Below are 19,163 nucleotides of genomic sequence, written 5' to 3' on the forward strand. Positions count from 1 at the left end.
GACACCACCTCTCCTTTGCCCCATCATCCAGGTTAATTTTTGCTGCTGCTTCTTCAGTATATGCAGCTGTGCCTCTTTGTCCTTCAGCCTTCTCCACAAGCTCACCTTGCCTGTGCATAAGCCTTCAGCTTACTCTCATCTTCTAGACCCTTTCATTTCTTTCTGTCCAGCCTCCCTGAATGACACCTGCTTTGTGTCCCCTCGCTCCCTTTCTCCACAGCATCCATAACGTTCCAAGCATTTTCCACGGGCTCTTAAATGCCACTTCCATAGACACAAGCAGAAGCCAATTGCAGGTGCTGATGGCTGGTGAGAAGTGCCGTCCACATTTATTTTGTTACCCACTTTGCTCTCGCCTGTTCCTTGACAGGTGGTTTATTTTTCCCAGGTAGTGGTTTACTGCTCTCTCCTGTAAGTTTGCTCAAACACAAGTGCACAGCACCAAGCCCAAGCACGGCAGCAACACAATGTGCAATGTGAGCTGGGCTGGATGCTGTGTACCAGGGGAGACTGTGCCGTGGATCAGCAGCAGGGAGTAGGTGTCTGAGGTGCTTAAGCTGGGCTGGTGCAGACACAGGAACACCAGCCATGGAGGCCCTGCTCTCAGACGTGACATGGTGCTCAGACAGAGCTGTGAGCCCGGGAACAGAGGGAATCATCCTTCCCCTTTAAAACCCTACCAAAGCTTGTATGGGTAGAACAAGTCTTGAAACTCTTCGCCACAAAATATGACTTACATAGGCGGTGTGTAGGTCAGGCAGGTGGTTTGCACCCCCTCGTGGCACAACACTCATTTTCCAAAAAGTCCCTGGGGCCCCTTGGGCTGCATGGCCCCAGGGGGAGAGAATCAGAGAAACTAAATCCCATAACCCCAAAAGACAGTGGTGGAAAGGTCTCTGCCCCAGTCCTGGCAGGTGTCCAACTCCCTCTGGACTTCCTGATCCCACCCTGTATCAGGACAGCTCATTTTGCAAGGGCCCGGCCAAGCTGCTGTCCCCAGAAGGTGGCAGAGGGTGAGAAGAGGGCAATTTACAGCCATGGTTATTGAGTGGTGTGTGAGTCGTTTGTCACACTGAGCCCTGGCACCTTGTTTTACCTGTGTTGTGCGTGTTTTATTGGTGTTGAGCAGAGGGAGGCTGGAGCAGAGGGGAGTCTGAGAGGAAAGGCACTCAAGTGAAAAATGAACCGAGCCAAACAGGATTGAGAGGGAGAGAGAGAGATGCAAGGGAAGGGGGTGAAAGGGGCCAGATTATAAAACACAAGACAAATATGCCCACTGGCAGCAGGGTTAGGGAGAGAGGGAGAGGGAAGAAATGAGGGGGAGCAGGGGAGGAAAGAGAGAATAAAGACGCTGCCTTGTGGCCAGCACTGTCCTAGTGGGATCAGGGATGCACATGTAGTCAGAAAAATAATTCTCAGTTTAACAAAGCAAGAGGGGGGGTGTGAATGGAGAAAAGCAACAGATCCAAATAGAAAGTGCCCCAGGGTGTCCAATCTGCTGGGTTTAAAAAAAAAAAATTTTTTTTGCCTCTTCCCCCTCCTTCCTCCACGGGGGAGCTGACTCCTTCCCTGTCCCCCCAGCCACCACCACCAAAAGGACTGGGACGAGGGAGAGAGCAGAAGGTCTCTTTAGAATTTCACATCCCTTCTATCCTGCTCCCTCAGTGCTAAACTTTCAAGACAAAAATCATAAAACGAGGTGCTTTGTTGGTGAGGCAGATTCAGAGATCTTCCTGTTAGGAACAAGAAAGGGAAGAGAAAGACAGAGAGGGAGACAGAGTGATAGCTAGATGGAGGGCTGGCTTTGTGCTTGCAACAAGCCACTAAAGGTGCATTTTTAATTAAATTTATACAAAATGTGTCAGTTTTATCTCTATGTTTCAAACCTGACTCTTTTCTATCAAAGTAAAGTATTGATCTTCACTGCCCTGAAGCTACCTGACTGAATTAAACAGAATAAATAGAAGGAGGACTGAAAGGGCTTAGAAACAACTGCAGAGAGGCGAATGTTTAATGGTTCCACAGTCATTTGCTGCAATTAAAAAACAAAACCGTTTAGAGGGGCTGTTAACACCTTGAAGTCTGAAAATCCTCACTTCAAAAAAGCCCCAAAACAGCTTCCAGGCAAAACATTTTAATTGCCATAAATACTTCCAACCCCAGCCATCACTGGTGAGTGTGCATGTTATACTGATAGACAAACAGATCCCTGGGCCCAACAAGACAGAGCCTGCTCAGCTGGTGAGATATAGGTATGCTCTATATGGCACAGAGACACCTCCACACAAGGAAAGTCCTTTATCCAGTATGACACAGATATATATCCACTTTATGTAAACAAAAAACCCATTTATCTAAGTTAAGGATGGGTGTTTTAGACCACACAAGTATTCCAGGTACATTTGTGTAACGTGATACTGCCTTTACTGAACAATATTCTCCAAACTCTATATTCAGTTGCTTGTCATGCAAGTCATAGGCATCTTACAGAGCTCTCTGTCTGTATGCTTTATATCACAAGAAGCTGTTACTGACAGTGCCACAACCAACCCCACTTGATTAAGAACTATGTTGGAGCTGGGATACCCTCTGACAAGAGCCTAGAGACCCTGAACAGGTAGGCCCCACAATTTTGTTAAAGGCTCTTGACCACCATGTGACTTAAGAAACCATCCAAACAACTGAACAAAAAACTCCACCGCATTTGCTTACTTAATCTTAAGGCAGTCTGGTAGTGTGACTCACCAAAGCCTTTCTGAATGGCCTGTGCATCTCTCAGCATGGAGATTTTTCATCCCTACTTTGAGGTCATCTGCTGCTGAACTCAGCAAAAGAATTCTCTCTGTAGAGAGAGACATCAGCAGGCTGAAGAGCCCTATTGGTTTCAGACTTCCAGAGTTTGCACTGGAAAATAGTTGGGCACATTCACAACTCATCCCTTTCCCTGGCTATTTCTGGGACAAGTGGAGCAGCCTTATGGTAGAAAGCAGTTTTTGCAGGACATGATTACAGTTTCCTATCTTAGCAGGCATACTACCTGGTGGGCAGTGTGCTTTGCTGTTCCTACAAAAGATGTTTTGTACAGAGACTATGAAGATTTACTTAGTGTTTATTAAAATCTGGAAGGAGATCTGTAGCCTGGAACTAGCTTTTGGCTGAAAATCAAAATAAACAAATATATTGACCTTGTGCATAATTTCAGCTAGTGAAGTAATGTGGTTATAAACCGGATGGATGCTCAGAGGGGCTGGATTCGGTTCCTAGCTGTGTCACAGTCTCCCTGTGGGACCCTGAAGAACTTGAATTATCAGCCTACATTTCTGGTCCCTGTGTATGAGATGAGGAGCATCCAATCCCCTTTATGCAGAGACACACAGGATCTTAAGTCTTGGGGACTATGCATTTGAAAGCCATGAAGTTAGTATCTCTGTGGGGCACAGAGCAATACAGAGAGGCAATACTAGAGAGGCTTTAAAGGAGCTAGCTCAGATCCTAAAGAAAAGGTTTTACAGCACTAAGCAGGGCAAGTGCAGGCTACTTCTTATCCCTCTGGGTTAGATGGGGTTTGCTATCTGGAATAGCTGTGAGCCAGCTCAGGTACAGCTACCATAGCATGAACTATTACTGCCCATTTATTTGTGAGGTGGATTTACCAAGCGTACAACCTGTATACAGATGTATCTGTACATAAAATCTCGCAGGCCACGGTGAGCCACAAGCTTAGCTCCATTTTGGCTTTGCAACTCCAGGCACTGAGAAGGTTGCTTGACTTGGATCAAATTCTTTGGCAATTTCCCAAGGCATTTTCCTGGCTTCGTGAGTAGTTCTGCTGATCAGGGTAATGATCAGAGCAAGACTTCAGCCTGTTACGTGGACAGCAAGTCCATCAACTTTGGCTGATTCAAAATGTCCCACAACACCAAAACCAGCATCCCTCATCATTTCAGGGCCAAAAACCATCCTGAGAATTTTCCTTACTTGGGTCCAAAAGAGGAATGATTTTTGCTGAAGGAGCAGGGTCAGATAATAAAAGCTGATCAGTTACTAATATGTCGGTTTAGGCAAGTGAATCCTGCATTTTCTTATCTTTGAAACATTTTATTCAACATTAAGTAATGATGAAGAAATACTCTGTAAGCAGCAGGACATTTTACATGGAAGCATAAATGTCACCATACAGAATTCTTGCCTGTGATTGCTAGAGAATCACATATTTTTCAAGGATCTGTGAAGCCACATACATGGGTTTGTAACTGTGGCAGCTTCATCACCAACATCTGAACTGCAGGTTAACGTTCATCCCAGTCAGTTACACTACTCACAAGCAACAGAAGCACAGGGACAGACGCCAGCATGGCTCTGCTTGACAGGATTTCAGAGCTACACTCTCACTTGAGCATCAGGAAGTTCTGCCCTATACCGTTCCTGGGCCTGCAGCCTCTCGGGTGAAACAGCCCTACAAATCTGAGCCAGTTGCCATATTCTGTAGCAGAGGGTACATACGCATTCAGTCAACCTGCAACTTGTGCATCTGAAATGAAGCATTTGGGAGCCAAAGAATTGGCCTTTTTAGCGCTAAGGTTGAATACTCCTGCTGCTTATGGCCAAGCTCCTGCTGCTGCACTTCAGAGCATTCTGCTTTGTTACGGACCCCTGATTAACACTTTCTAAGCATTTCAGCCCACACTCCAGTCACTTTGCAGATTGCCAAGAATGCAGATTTGAGTTTATGGGTTCATAAAAGTGTGAATTAGCACAACGATTTTCTCCCAGCCTATTTGCACAGCCCTTCCTTGAGTGACCTGTCCCTACAGACAACACAAATATTTCAGCTCAAGCAAACTGCCCAGCGAGGCATTTTTAAGAGACCAGACCGAGATCTGTGGCCCCAGGAAGCAATGCCTGTGGGAGCACAAAGCAGGAGCATCACTGTGAAGACCAGCACTTGCATCTACTGGCAGCACTATAAAGCACTGAGAAACAAACTCCTCTAGTGCCTGTAGGAACTGCAGCAATCCCAGCAGCCCTGGCCACTCACACAGGCCACTCACACCGGCTCTGAGCCTGGCATTGCTATTGTCACCCATGTTAAGCAGAGAGAGGCGAGCAGACCTCCCTTCTTTGTCTCACACTGGTGCAGTGTAGTCACACAGCCCTGCATCACTACCCTGGACCAGACACCCCAAAACAAGTACCTCACAGTGACCCAGTGCTGTGTTTCTTCTCACAACACATGTGCCTTAATCTCTTCCAGCCTCTACTCTGATATCCCATATCTTTGGGCTGTGGAAAACACTGTCACCCAGTAATCTGCCCCTTTTCCTGCTCCCTCCGTATCACTGGTGTGATCAGTCCTATCTCTGCATGGAGGAGGGGCTGGCTCACCAAATTTCTTTAATTAAAAGAAAAAGGATCAGGTTTATTTCAGATAAGAAGGCAGGATTAAAATAGACAGAAAGAATAGACAAGGGGCAGCTGTCAGCACTCCAGCTGATCCAGTGTGATTATTAATAACGATAAGCAGGAGAAGAGGGCTAATAAAAGGATAATGAAGTGGTCCTGAAAGTGACAGGAGATGGAGCCTGATAAGAGGGCCCATGGCCTGGAGCTGTTCTGGATCCAGCGAGGTCTGTGCAGAGCAGCCTGCTGGGGCAGACTCGAGTAGCAGGGCACTAGGAGGAAATGTTTCATCTCCCTGGGGACCATGGCAGAGAGATTAATGGGCTCAGGAGCTCTGGACGATTCCATGTTACACAGCATTCACAACAATCAATCAGGATGCTTCCTAGGCTGTGACTGCCAGGAGTGCAGGTCATCCCCCTGGATAAAGCATGGCCCTGAGAGGACTGGTCTCATCAGAGCAGCCAATTGTGGATCCCCCATGTTGCCCTGCCTTGGCCCTCACTCAGCACAGCACCATCCCTGCACAGCCCAAGACTGGGGCACCACATTTCAAAAGGGAGCACAAGTGGAAAAGCTGCAGGGAGCAGTTGCTGGGAGAGCACAGAAGCAGCATAGACCATGTCTGCCCTGCCTGGGGATCACCCACCACTCCAGTTTCTCCTGGCACTGTCAACTCTCCAGGCCATGAAAGCCTCCCATATCTCAGCCAGTTGTCCAAAAAGGTGGAAGGATGTGGCTTCCACCACAGAAGAGCAGCCTGGAGGGCTGGCTCTGGGTGCCCTTTCCTAAGGGAAAGCTCATACGCAGATCATGAAGCACAGGCAAAGATGACCACAGCACCCTGTACTAGGGGTCTGGGTCAGTCAAGGGGAAATAAGGTGTGAAAAATTATTTTCCAGGAGCCATTAAACAGAAAATGAAATCCCATCTAACATGGAATACAATGTCTATCCTCTCTCATGAGAAGAGAATCAATTAATCTGTAAAGATGCAGTGGGAAAGAAGGAAGAGGAAGACTGAGGACTCAGAACCTCAAAGCAAGACACAGAACGAGTCAGATGGCTGGAGAAGGGAAGTCTTGATCAGGGAATGCTGTAGGAGGAATTTAGGCTGTTTGGGACAAACTGGATTAGCTTCCATTCAAACTGGTCTCTTTTCTATCCAAACGCCCCCTTCTCCCTCCCCAAGCCTCCTTCTTCAGAAGCAGATATACTCTGGCCTGGGCTGTGACACCCCACAGAGCAGCAGGCAGTGTGGCAGCCGGGTGTGTGTCCCAGCGGAGCAGCCACGCCGCCCCACGCCCAGCCACAGGCAGCAGCACTGCGCAAGGCCCGGGAGAGGAGCTGGGAATACAGCCTCTGGCTCGCACTGCCTGCCTCTGTGCTCCCGCCACTCCGGGTCACCGCAGCAGATGCTGGGAGCATATGCCATGAATTAATTCCACTTTCCCTGAGATGCTTTGGAGAGAGGAACGGCAGTGCCTTTCCAACTTATTAACATAGGAGCTCCCCCGCACCTCCAATCACTTTGTCACACTTAATAAAACAGCCAGCCAGTGTCCCTTTAAGAGGTTCTTTAATGGAAAGTTGCTGTGTCTGGCTTTTTTCAGCTTTTATTTCTTCTGGTTTTTTTCCAGTGTTGCCTAGGCTGTCTCAGCCCCAATATTCCCCCACCACTGACAAACTGCACACTAGTAAGGCATTTTCACCAAGAAAGTCTATAAATATTGTATGTATTATTACAAGCAAAACCAGAGATTTCTAAAACTGATAGGACCTAGAATTAACTTTTACTTTATGCACTTCTTTTACTTTATCTGTGATGAGGCTCACCATTTGCCCAGTATCACTCTGTTGAGCTGTAATCTGCCAGAATCTATCTGCAGGTACATATTTACACTCATCCAGAATCCCAGCAAGTCCCTGGGCAGACACCTCATGACCGCATACTGAGCTAAACATGCTGTTGACACACACACTTTAACAGTTTTGCAGCTCTTCCTCAGCAACGTATGTATAGAGCAGAACAAAGACTAAGCAAGACTCTCTACATTGAATTGGCATCTTTGAATTGAAGATGGAAAACACTTGTCAGGTATATGAAAGCCATGTTTGAATTTGGAACTTGAGGTTCTCTTAATTGCTAACCCTGATTCTGCCAAAGATTCCTTGTGGGGCCCTTAGCACACCACTGCACCTTGCTTCACCCCTCTCCAGTACAGTGACTGTGGAGACCAGCAAGGGAATACTCCTCTATGCCTTAGTGAGACACAGCCCGGAGTGCTGATCTGAGTTCCTAGGAACTGCATGAACAGTTTTGAAAACTGCTCTCCCTTCTCATCTCATGTGAGGCTCAACCAGAGTTACACCTTTGCAGTCTACAAGAAAAAGTTACACCTGCCATATCCTCTCTTGCACGCTCTTTCCCCAGGACTTGTCAGACATGCGGGTTCCTGAGGCAGCTTTGTCACAGCCAACACACACTGGTGCATCACCATGAGCCACGAGCTGGCCTGGCCACGCAAGAGCAGTTCATTCTCTATAGCAAAGACAGTAACAGGAATGTGACAGTACCAGGACTTGAGAAAGGAGAAGCAACAAGTCCCAGACATCTTCCCAACACTGCAACCAAAACACAACTGTGGAAAGAAGGTGGGTGGGAATAGCTTACTGGAGAAGGGCCAGGAGCCCAACACCCACCTTCACTCCTCCAGCTGTGGAAGGAATTGAAGAGACATGGAAACAAATCTCAGTCTATTAAGTTTATTGAAGGAAATTAAAGGGACAACTTGATCACAGTGCACATAAATACTGAAGCAAGGAGAAAATATCTGACAGCATGCCTGTGGAAACGTGAAAGCAAGCTGGCTCAAGGAACATTAGATGAAACTCAGAAACTGAGTCTAGAAACAAAGTAGTTTTTAAACCATAAGGGAAATCAGCTATTAAAAAACTAACCAGGAAAGAGTTTTAAATATATTGTCTGCCTTTCTAAAATAGAGGCAAAGCTCACCCACATCTCACTGGACTCTGCCATGGCCTATATTATAGCAGGTCAGACTAAATGCTCAAAGCTACTGCTTCCTGCCATAAAATAGATGAGGCTGGCATTTCTTTCAAGCCCTTTGAACTCTGCTCAGGTATTTGCTGGGTTCCCAAGGTCCCAGACTGTGCACAGGCCTGGCCCACATACCCCTGCTTCCTACCCCAGAGTATCCCTGCCTAGGGCCCCCAGCTGAGGCAGGTAGCCAACAGCACCCCTTTTTTCTTCCTCTCAGCCTGGCTTGTTGTCTGATTTACTAACCTATTTTAGTTCACTGAATTTAATTTTTTTCCCAAATGTAAAAAGCATTCTAAATTCTCTTTGGCCATGAACCCTAAGTGCCACAGAAAAGTAGATGCGAGCTCATCTGGGAAGTTTCTGCTCGTATCAAAACAGGTTTCTCTGCTCAGAGAAAGACTTTGGGATAATATTCCATGCAATGGCTTCCCAAGCTTCTGCCTCACTTGATTTTCTACTTACAGGAGAGATGTCTTGTTGTAAGTTGTACAAAACTTAGTGTGTCCTTAAGACAGCTAAGCCCCCTCTTATTTTTGTGACCCCAGACTGGGGCCCAGCTACTTCTCTTTTGTTGGTAAAGTTGTTTGGCATAGCAACTCTCACCCGAAATGCTGCAGAGTACTAAATTCACAGTGAGTTATTTGACCTGTCCTGCTGTCACAAAAGTGGGAATGCCATGCTCTATTAGACCAACCAAACAAGGAAAGCAAAGCCACACAGAAAGCCTCCTCCCAGCACCTGCACTCCCCAGAAGAATATAGCAGACTCTCCAATGGGACAAGGCTTTGAAGGACATTCGTTTAGAAGTAATGTTACTGTTTCCTGCAAATAATGACCACAGTTCTACAGGGACATGGTATTAACAGCTAAATGAGTTTTTCTTTAGATGACAATACGAGTGAGTTACTTGGTTCCAAGGAGACATCCACCAGGGAGTTACCTTGTTTGAGAGCATCAGGCTCCATTCTTTCACACACATGGAATAAACAGTATTTTCCTTGCAAACTACCTTTTGCCTGAAGCGATCTCCATTTAGGCTGTGGTTTCATGTGATTGTAAAAGCTAAGTGAGGTTATGCCTGGTCAGAATTTAGCTGGGAAACCTCAAGGTAAAAACAGATGCAGTAAGAAGTGGCAGTTTAATAGGTGATGCTGCTTCCTGAGTCAATACAGAGGTAATGTTCCAAGAGAGAGGTTAAATGAACAAGGAAAGGCTGGAGGCTGCTGGATGAAATGTAAATCAGATATCCTGACAACTTAAGGTGTCGGTTGTGAGGAAGATGGTAACCTGGACGTCCTATGAAAACAAGTGATATCAGCCTAAGCCTCTCTGATAGCCATCACTGCAAACCACACTCCATTTTAAGATGGTCTACTCCCGAAAGGCTGTGTTTCCACAGAGGAAAGACCGACCATTGCAGTTATCTGTAAAGGTGCTATTGAGGTGGAATGACTGTTCATGAGTAAATATTTTATTGTGTTTAGAATTCTTAATTTCTTTTGAGAACAAAAATTCTTAGTAAAAAATAACCAAGACTTCTCCCAACACAATTTTTCTACGAAGCAAGGTCCTATTTATTTTTGTGTCTGAAATAAATTCTCAAATACAAACAAGTGAATAGAAAATTAAAGTGCTTAACTATTTACAGGAGATGGATGTATGAGATGTCTGGTGTGCCAGAGCTCTATGGGAGACTGGGGTGGTCCTCCCTCTCCAACTGTGCCAGGTCCCACTCAGTCACTAGTTCTGAGGACACCTCTGTGAAGAGATGGTCCCAATCCCAGCAGACATCATCCTACCAAGAGGAAAAAGACAAACATGCTGAAATGTTACTGGTGTCACCCAAACTTCTCTGAACAATGCCAGAACAGCAAAGAGAGAAATAAAAAGGCAACTGCCCTGACCAGGGAAGTCTCAGATTCACTGGCTGCTGTAACAGAAATATTAGCCAGAATAAAATGTGAATCCCTGCTACAATTTTAAAATGTTGACAAAATTATTCTTGTTCCAAAATTCCAAAAAGACATATTTTTTGATACTTGTTAATATTAGATACTCCCAGACAGGGCATAGAAAGGAGTCCTTCCACTCCTCTGCTCTTCTGCCAAAGCATTTGCAGTTCAAAGCTGCAGAAATCCTGTGCTGCAAGTCCTGAACTCCTGCCCACCCAGTTGTATTGAGGTTGTTCTGTCCTGCTTTAAAAACCCTCTGCCCAAACCCCAAATGCTTTCTGCCCTTGTCCCTCTGTACTTTTCCGCAGAACCACCTGTAACTCACGGTGGCTACCAAAGGACAAAACAAAGCACTGTTTCTGCAGGGATCTCTGACAGTACTAGACCCTTCACATTTTCCTGACTAGCTTCCTCCTCACGTAACTTCTCCACCCCACTGACAAGGCTTACTTTCCTAGTCCAGTTTGAGACATACAAGAAGCTTTTACCTTGTTGGTGTTTCCACAAAACAAAAACTCACCTCTCGTAGTTCATGCTCTGGAGCCAAAACTTTGGTGAGGAGCTTCAGGTCTATCTCCCCATCCTATAAACACATAGAGTCACAGTCTTACAGGCATTGAGAAAATGGACACCATCATTTCACCAGATACATTTGCTAGACATTGCCATATTTGCCTCATAAGGGTCACTTCATCCAGGACAACAGCAAGAGCCTCATCTGAGCAACAGATACCATATCCACATTATTTATAGACACAAACAAGTGCAAAAGTGATGCCACACAGAGGAACAGACTTACAGGGAGACTGTAAGTTCTCTGGATGATAAGGCTGTGTATTTTGTGCAGCTAAGTATCACTGGGGAGGATGGCATGAGCCTGGAAGGAGAGGGAGTCACACTGGCCAGCCCATGGCAACATCCACTTACCAGAGTTTGAAAGGCAGCATATTTCATTAGATCTTTGTCTAGGTCATGGTATGTCAGCACTCGGTTCACCTGCACACTGCAACCAGAAAGGGTCAGACAAAAAGCCAGGGTCAGTGTGGAAGCCCATGTGAGGAAAAGGGTGGCATGAACGGTAGTTTGGTGACATCTTGAGTGTTCACATCACCCATGTAGACTCTTGGGATGGATGTACTCAGACAGAAGCACAGCTCAGTCAGCAAACGAACAGTCATTGACAAATCTATGTACCAGGTTGTGCACATGCATAAAAATAGGATGTGGAACAACCATGGATGCCCTCAGAGAAACCAGCATGCCAAAACAAGATCCACAGACTGGCTGCAAGGGCTAGAAAGAAAAGACCATAGTGAGCATTCAAATAGCCCCAGTGCCTTAGCAAAGGAGCCTCTGACAGCAGCACCATACAAGCTACAGAATAGTATGGATTTTGGGATTTTCATGTCTGAGCTGCATCAGAGCTATCAAATACAACTTCTTAAATGTTTCTCTTCCAAGAGAAACATGGTGGAAGGGGGTGATACACTGTTGTACTACACTTGCCTTCACAGGTGACGCAACACTCTAGAAAATACATCTATTAACTGAATTTGCCTGGGTTTGTCCATGAAAATCACTTGTCTTTTCTATTGCAGGAAAACTCTGAATACAGAAGGATCAGATGGCATTATAAAAAAAGAGAAAAAGAAATGAACTCTGGTGAGAGGCACAGTAATTTTAAATTTTCTACTATAAAGTGTCAGTTATTTTTGTTAACAGCTATATAATTATGCTAAGTACTCACACTTGTGAGAGAGGCATCTGTGACCAGGAGTAAGATATCCCACCCCTCCAAATAAGGGTCAACAGAATTCCCAGCCTGTGACCTTGGCAATAGGCCTAATAGAGAAGACCCTCCTGGTATGTCTAAGACCAAACCCCAAAAACTTTCATTTCTTAAAACTTTCTGGTCTCACTTGAGCTGACTCCAAGGCTACTCTGATAGCACCTTCAAACAACAGAATTGTACTTTCCAAATTAAGTATGCACTTGAGTAACAAGAATATCCTGTGGAGGGAAAAGCTGCCTACAGCCATCATAATCAAAGAGTGTATAGCAACCCATGTGCATTGGAGGCATTTGAGGTTATGCAGGCAACCTTAAATCAAGCAATTCCCCAATTCTGAGAGTTTGATTTTGCAATATTAAATACATTATTCTACTGCAGGTTTTTTATATAGAGAAAATATGCAGTAATTCCTTTCTCCATGTAATAGGAAACAAGAAGTTTGCACTGTTCAGCTTGGAGCCCTGCAGTCACAAAACACAGCACCAAATCCTGCTGAACGGCACTGCTGCTGACATCCAAAGAGCATGAGTAAGATGGGTTTAATTTCACTAACCAGTTTGTACTGCTGATGAGAGCCTCAAGAACACCTGGCAGTGCTCTTACCTGGGGGGAGCTGCCACTTGCATGGCCAGATCTTCTTCCTGGACGTCCTCCAAGTCAGGGATCACAGGAATGTCTGCAACAAGAGAAAGCAGCAGCAGCAGTAAGTGAGGAGTGTTGTGCTCTCCTCTCACTGACGACAAAGGCTCCCTTGCTTCACAGATATGAAGCACCCTGTTTATTACTAGAGGAAAACACAAAAGCATTACTTAGCAATAATTAAAATATATTTTTTAATATTAAAACAAGGCAATAAAACTTTGAAGCCTGGGGTCACAAAAAATCTTGCAAGAGGAGCAGATTAATCCAGGTAGGGCTCTACAGGCCACCCGTTTGAAGCCAACCTTGAAGCCAAAAGAAGCCAGCTGTGCTAAACCCTGCTGCCTACACTGCCACCATCAACTGGCAAGAATTTGCTTGTAATGAGATGTGTTATCATTTACTCAGACACCAGTCACCTAGACTCTGTTAAAAATGAAACTTGGGGTGGAAACTGAGAGAATCCACATAAAACTACATGTTGAAGGAACTGCTGTTGGGGTCTCAGGCTGTGCAGAGGCCTGTGTCCTTCCTCAGGAAGGAAGTGCTGGTGGTCTAGCAGATACAAACACTCGGGAACATGTCTAGTTCTGTCACAAATATCACAAAATTTTTCACGATTTCCAGTGTCATCCTGGAATGGCTGAAGGTCACTGGGTATTCCCAGCACAAGGACTATGGCTAGTCCAACTAAAAAGGATGCTAGAAACAAAAGAATTGAGGAGAGAAGGAAGAACTGAGTGTACTTTGAATCCTGATAAAGAAGCGAGACTCTGAAAGCACTGCACAGTTTGCATTTGACAAAGCACTGCAAAATGTTAGAGCAAAAAAAGGAGAAAGAGAAGACAAAGTAACTGGAGGCAAAAAGTAAGAATAGAGTACACCAATACAGAGATCCTTTAAAGACTCAAGGCCACAAAGCCTCTCCAGAGACTCCCAAGCCCTCAGATCATGGAGAAGCTGGTTTGGCTAAGGGAAAAGGTTACACATGCCCAGCGGGCAGGCAGCGCTGGCCGCTTCAGCACTGGAATGAGCAGCCTGCTCCCAGCTCCGCCAACAGCGCGGCAATGCTACTGCTGGATGGCAGCAGGTAGCTGGGCCTGGCTTTGCCTCGTTTTGCAGCCCAGGCTGAGATGAATATTCAGGAGCTGGAGAGACATTCCCACCTATGGTGCTGAGGGCTCTGGGCAGGGTCCTCCCGAGAAGCCCCTTGTCCGGCTGCCTGTCAGAGCTGCGCAGATTCTCAGCCGCCCTCCCCTGCTGCATATCCTCCACGTGCCCCCACTCGCTGGCCGGGAGGCAGTCCTGGCCCAGCTGCAGCAGGGCACGGGTCAGCCGGGCCCTAGCGCAGTGGCCGTCCAGAGCTGGCCACACAGTGGGATTTCTCGCTAATTGGTTGCCTGGTGGAAGGCTGAGCGGGACAGGGGCTGTCACGAGAGCCTGGCCATGGCAAAAGGAGTGACAGCTTGGCCGGCCTCAGCAGAGCTGTGCCTTCTAGCTCCCCAGCCGCCCAAGGAGCAGGTGCCTGTGAAGAGGCTCTCCAACTGCAGCAAATTTCGTAAAGACATTTAAAGGGAAACTGCAGCAACAATCCCTACGCTGGCCCTGAGACAGAGGAGGCAGGTGCAAGGAATGTCTCACCTGTGCATCACTGGGCATCTGGGGCAGATTTCCCCACCTCTGCTCGTGAGGACAATACCCAGTAGAAGCTGCTATCCCACCAGCTCTTCCCTGCAGAGGCTCCTAGCTCTTGGTAAAACTTGTACCAAAATGCACTTAATGAGACATCTCCAGGGACAGACAGACTGACAAGTGGAAGCATCTGGTAAAGTTTGCTCAGAGATAACATGGGAGAAAGTCCTTGTATATAAGCAACAATAACCAAGGAGAGAATAGACTGGCGAGACTGGTCCAAGGAAGGGAATGAAGCCCTGTGCAGAGGTGCTCTGTTAAGTCCAGAAAAATGAGCATGGGAATGAGAAACCATTTAACCTCTCCTGAGCTAATTTATCCTTTTCACGATGAGACTATGAACATTTCTCAACAAACAAAAGTAAATTAAAAACTACCTGGGAACAGAGCTGTCTTCACCCATGGAGCTGGAAAGGTCAGATCCTTATCTGCTTTTGACAGCAGAAATGTAAAGGTGCTTGCAGGAAACTGAATTTCTTCACTCAGTGCTTATTTTCGCAGCTATTTCAAGAGCCTCCTCTTCCTAGTTCTCTTTTGTTCTTGTTGATCTCTTTTCACACTAGAGAAAGTTGTAAACTTAGGGCCCTGAGCTGTCATGTCCCTTCCACTCTGCAGGTTTACACAAACTCCTGGGTCCTCCAGTGCTGATTTTATCTCATGGCCATTGAATTCCTTGAAGAGATTTCTAAACCCCTTGCAGAGCCTGACCTCCACTCTGTATTAACAAAATCCAGGCAATCACTTAGAAAGTCTTTCCAAAAGAAATTCAAGGCTCCAATATTTTATAGACATTTTGAAAATATTTCAGACAGACGAGCTGGAAATGCTCTGGGGGCTCCTGCCAGCCCCTCCAACAAAGGCCAGTGCACACTTGTTCTTACTGCAGTGTGCATGCCTTGCCCGCTTCTAGGCAGAAGGAATGCCCTTTAGGACTGTAAGACTGACAGGAAATAGAACAGAAATGTCGCAAATTTCAAGAAAATATCAGCTCCCTGGGCTAACTGATATCAGGGACAAATCATTCATGAAATATCTGAATTTATTTCCTGAATTTATTTCACTTGTTACTCATAATTACCTCTTCCCTCTGCCAATTCCCACAGCGCCACTTCTGCACAATCCCTCTCCCTTCTCTCTCTGTATACAGTTTGCAAAGTGTCTCAGTTCTCACTTATCACCAAGGACCCAACCTTACCCCTCACTCATTCTCCAGACACCTAATTGTTTTTGTTGCTCTTCTTGAGACTGACATGTTTTTTTCCTGTAACATAGCTAAGTTGTGGCACAATGTCAGCTGCAGGGGGAAGAAGCTATTGTGCTGCAATAGAGTAGGCATATGCTCTACTTTTAATATTCCCACTAGCTGCAGGGAGGCTTTACATACAACATTAGTACATGCACAAAATGTTCACATGACCATGTTCTCCCAATCTCATACAGCAGCTTTTTCCAACAACAAAGTTGCATGACAAACCCCTACTCTATGTGCTTTGCTCTGTGAACTACATTTTTCCTTGCCTGCTCAGTGTGGGGGCTTCAGACCATTTTCCATAAACCTGTGTTTCTGGTGCAGAACCTTTACACATACTTTACTCTCATGCCTATGTAAGCAAATCTCAGAAATGACTGCATGAAAGGACACACATTCACAGATACCAAGTCACTGCAATGTAGTGAACAATGAAATGAAGAAATGGCCTGTGCAAAGATGAGTGAGTACCAAAAGAGCTAGATGACAAATGCAAACTCCTCTCCACCTCCCAGATGATTATGAACAAGTGAACAAAGAATGAAACCCAAATGAGTGTACTTACATGGAAGTTATGGTGGGGCAGGAGACACCAGTACCAAATGGTGGCTAACTGGGGAGTTAAGTCACTGCACCAAACTTATTGTCCCAGAACATCTAAGTCCCAGTATATAATTAAGAATAATATTTTATTTCAATAGCTGAACTTGGCTAGGTCTTACACAGAAGGAGCTTCATGACTAAGTTATGGCAAGGCACCAATTACATAGGACAGAAGTGTATGAATGGGAGGAGGAAAAGATGGAAGGGAAACAGTGAAGTCAACTCCTGCTACATGCAGATAGTCAAACAATAAGCAAGGAACAGCAGCTTTTCAAGTCATAAAGAAAGGAGGTCTTTATGTGTTCATATTAAAGTACATGTACTAAGCATCACCTTTTTCACATCTTAGCAAATAACTTAGTGACAGGCAAAGAAGACAACAACAGAAAGCAACAAGCAGGAGGTGTAAGAACCTGTATCAAAGACCCAGCTGCTCCTGCAAGTTGGTAAATTGCACCTTCCCTCCCAAGCAGGGCTGATTTTTGGTTTAGTAGCAACACCTGCAGGCTGGGTCTCTTAAAATCCTGCAAACTCAGAGTAAAATCCTGATCCTTGCCCCAGAGAACTAAATTGTCTGCCAGATACAAGACGGCACATAAATAGGAACAGACAGAATCTCTTCCAGGACAGGCACTAAATCACTGGCAAAGCTGGATCTAGAAACCATGTTCCAGTTCAGGCGTGCAGTTAGTCAGCAGTGTGGTTGTTGCTTACTCCCTGAGCCGCCTTATGAGTACCCTGAGCCCACATCCTGGCACCCATAAACAAAGACGACTCCATCTCAGATAGTTTGATCCACTGTCTCCAATGGGGTCAGTGTTTCAAAGGCCAGCTCAGAATGGACACTCTTGTGGTAGGGACTCCACCCGCCCTGTGCACACACCACCATATCCAGAGAACACAAAGAGGGTAGTGGCTTCTGGAGCTGGCAGTCTCCTACCACCAAGCAGGTATAAGAATGAAACTAACTTTAGTCTATGTTGCTTGCTCATAAAATGTAAAGCTGAAATAATTACAGTATCTCTGCTGCTGCAAAACTTTGTTTTACTGAATGCTGTTACCTTCTGCATCACGTTTGGGGAATTTTAAACAGGCAAATGGAAGGTCTGATTGAAGATGAAGTTAAGTGAAAGAAATTGGTCTCATTTAGCACATGACAGGATTCATCTGTGTTCCCAAGTCCACTGAGGTAGCATCATGGGCGTTTCATATTCATGAGCTGCTGCGACACTGTGTCCCCTCATTTACAAAGCACCGTGTTCAGCAAATTCTGTCCCTGTGGACACTCTGTGCATTTCATGGTCTTGTCAGAGAGACATCAAACACTTCAGTAACCAAATACCAGAAAATGGCTTTAATTAGCACATCTCAATGCAATAAATAATTTTTTCTCTCTAAGTGGAAAAATGGAAAACTAAAAAAAAAAAAGAAAATAAAAAAGTAGAAAGCAACAGGCAAAAAAATCTTCAAAAAACCATAAAGAGCAAGGGACACAGGCAGCTTCTGCTGAACACACAAACAAGCTTGAAGCCTCTTGGAAGCTTTCTCAGGAGAGCAGCAGGCAAATGGAGAGAATAAAAAACACCTCTTTGGATGCTTGGACACTAATTTCATAGGGATGTCTTTCCCTGACTGAAATTGCCCTACTAGTACGCCAACACGGAGCAGTGTACCTGCCTGATCAGCCAGCAGGGAGATGAAAACAGTACAGTGAAAAGCAGGCAGTACCACAGCTACCAGGACACTGCCTCAAAAGCTAAGCAGAAGATAACCTGAGTGTCCCATGTCCCAAAGCACCCTTCTGGGAAGAGAATAGTAACAGCACAACCTGGCCAAGCTGGTGGGAAAAGTCACCCTGTGCGCAGGTGCCAGAGGAGACACAGGATCTAGGGAAGGTCACACAGCAGATTCCGTACTGACCCTATAGCCTTGCCTTAAAAGGTTATGCATTTGCCTTGCATAATATTGCATCTCAGCTAGATGGATGACTGGCTGGGAGGTCAGGTGCTGCAGGAGACATTCTACTTGCTTTCACAGACTGCTTGGTGTGGCACGGCTTCTTCCGCACCTGACAGCTTACAGGGGACAGGCATCAGGCATATCGGCTGCTTCTCAAGGCCGCTGCTGACAAAGGCTCTGCCCAGTTTCAGCCACTTGAAATGTGAGGAGAGGCACAGAACAGCCCTGTCAGATGAGTTGCTGGGCTCAGTGCAGGGCTTCATGACCAGTAGTGCATGGCTTGTGCTTGTGCAAGAACTAGGAGCAGACACTGATGGCTTCAAAGGTGAGGAATCACTTAACGCATAGGTTTGTTCAGCAGCAGCAGAAGACAGGAGAGATTGGAGGCCAGGCCCAAGACCTGGAGTCCACTATGCTCCTGAGATTATCAGCATTTAGAGAGGTAACACAGCTCCTATTCTTACCAACTGCCCCCTGACAGAGCGCTGCACCTGCCTTCCTTTGCAGTAACATGTGTTTTCCTCTTTTCAAAAGCTGTTCCCTGCTCTTTTACAGTATTCCCCTGCTAAAACATACTCAGAAGGTGGTGGGGCATCAGATGAGAAGGCATGAGGTGTCCTGAGAGGGTCTCGTGAACTCAGAAATACGAAACCCTCTTCAACAACGCTGGAGACAAGAGATTTTGCATTAGAGCATTACTGGGTCAGGGAAGGCAGCTTCTCAGGATGCTCCTGTGGAAGTATGTTCGGGATCAGGCATGCCTGATTCTATTTCATCCTCTTCATGTTACGCTGGAAAAACAAGACAAACTACA

General features: G+C 45.8%; 1 protein-coding gene across 2 annotated transcripts in view; it reads right to left on the bottom strand.

Annotated features, from left to right (window-relative positions):
• Positions 1-10,013: 10,013 nt before the first annotated feature.
• Positions 10,014-19,163, bottom strand: part of IFT43 (intraflagellar transport 43) — a 43,774-nt gene continuing 34,624 nt past the window's right edge. For both annotated transcript variants that reach the window (XM_085061694.1, XM_085061695.1), the window contains 4 exons: positions 12,811-12,883; positions 11,343-11,418; positions 10,936-10,998; positions 10,014-10,258 (listed from right to left, as the gene is read on the bottom strand). In XM_085061694.1, coding sequence (XP_084917820.1) covers positions 10,148-10,258; positions 10,936-10,998; positions 11,343-11,418; positions 12,811-12,883 — 323 coding nt within the window. In that variant the 3' untranslated portion in view covers positions 10,014-10,147. The remainder of the gene's footprint in view (positions 10,259-10,935; positions 10,999-11,342; positions 11,419-12,810; positions 12,884-19,163) is intronic.

This window comes from Lichenostomus cassidix, chromosome 5, assembly GCF_008360975.1.
Source record: "Lichenostomus cassidix isolate B80296 chromosome 5, HeHo_3.0, whole genome shotgun sequence".
Taxonomy (NCBI): domain Eukaryota; kingdom Metazoa; phylum Chordata; class Aves; order Passeriformes; family Meliphagidae; genus Lichenostomus; species Lichenostomus cassidix.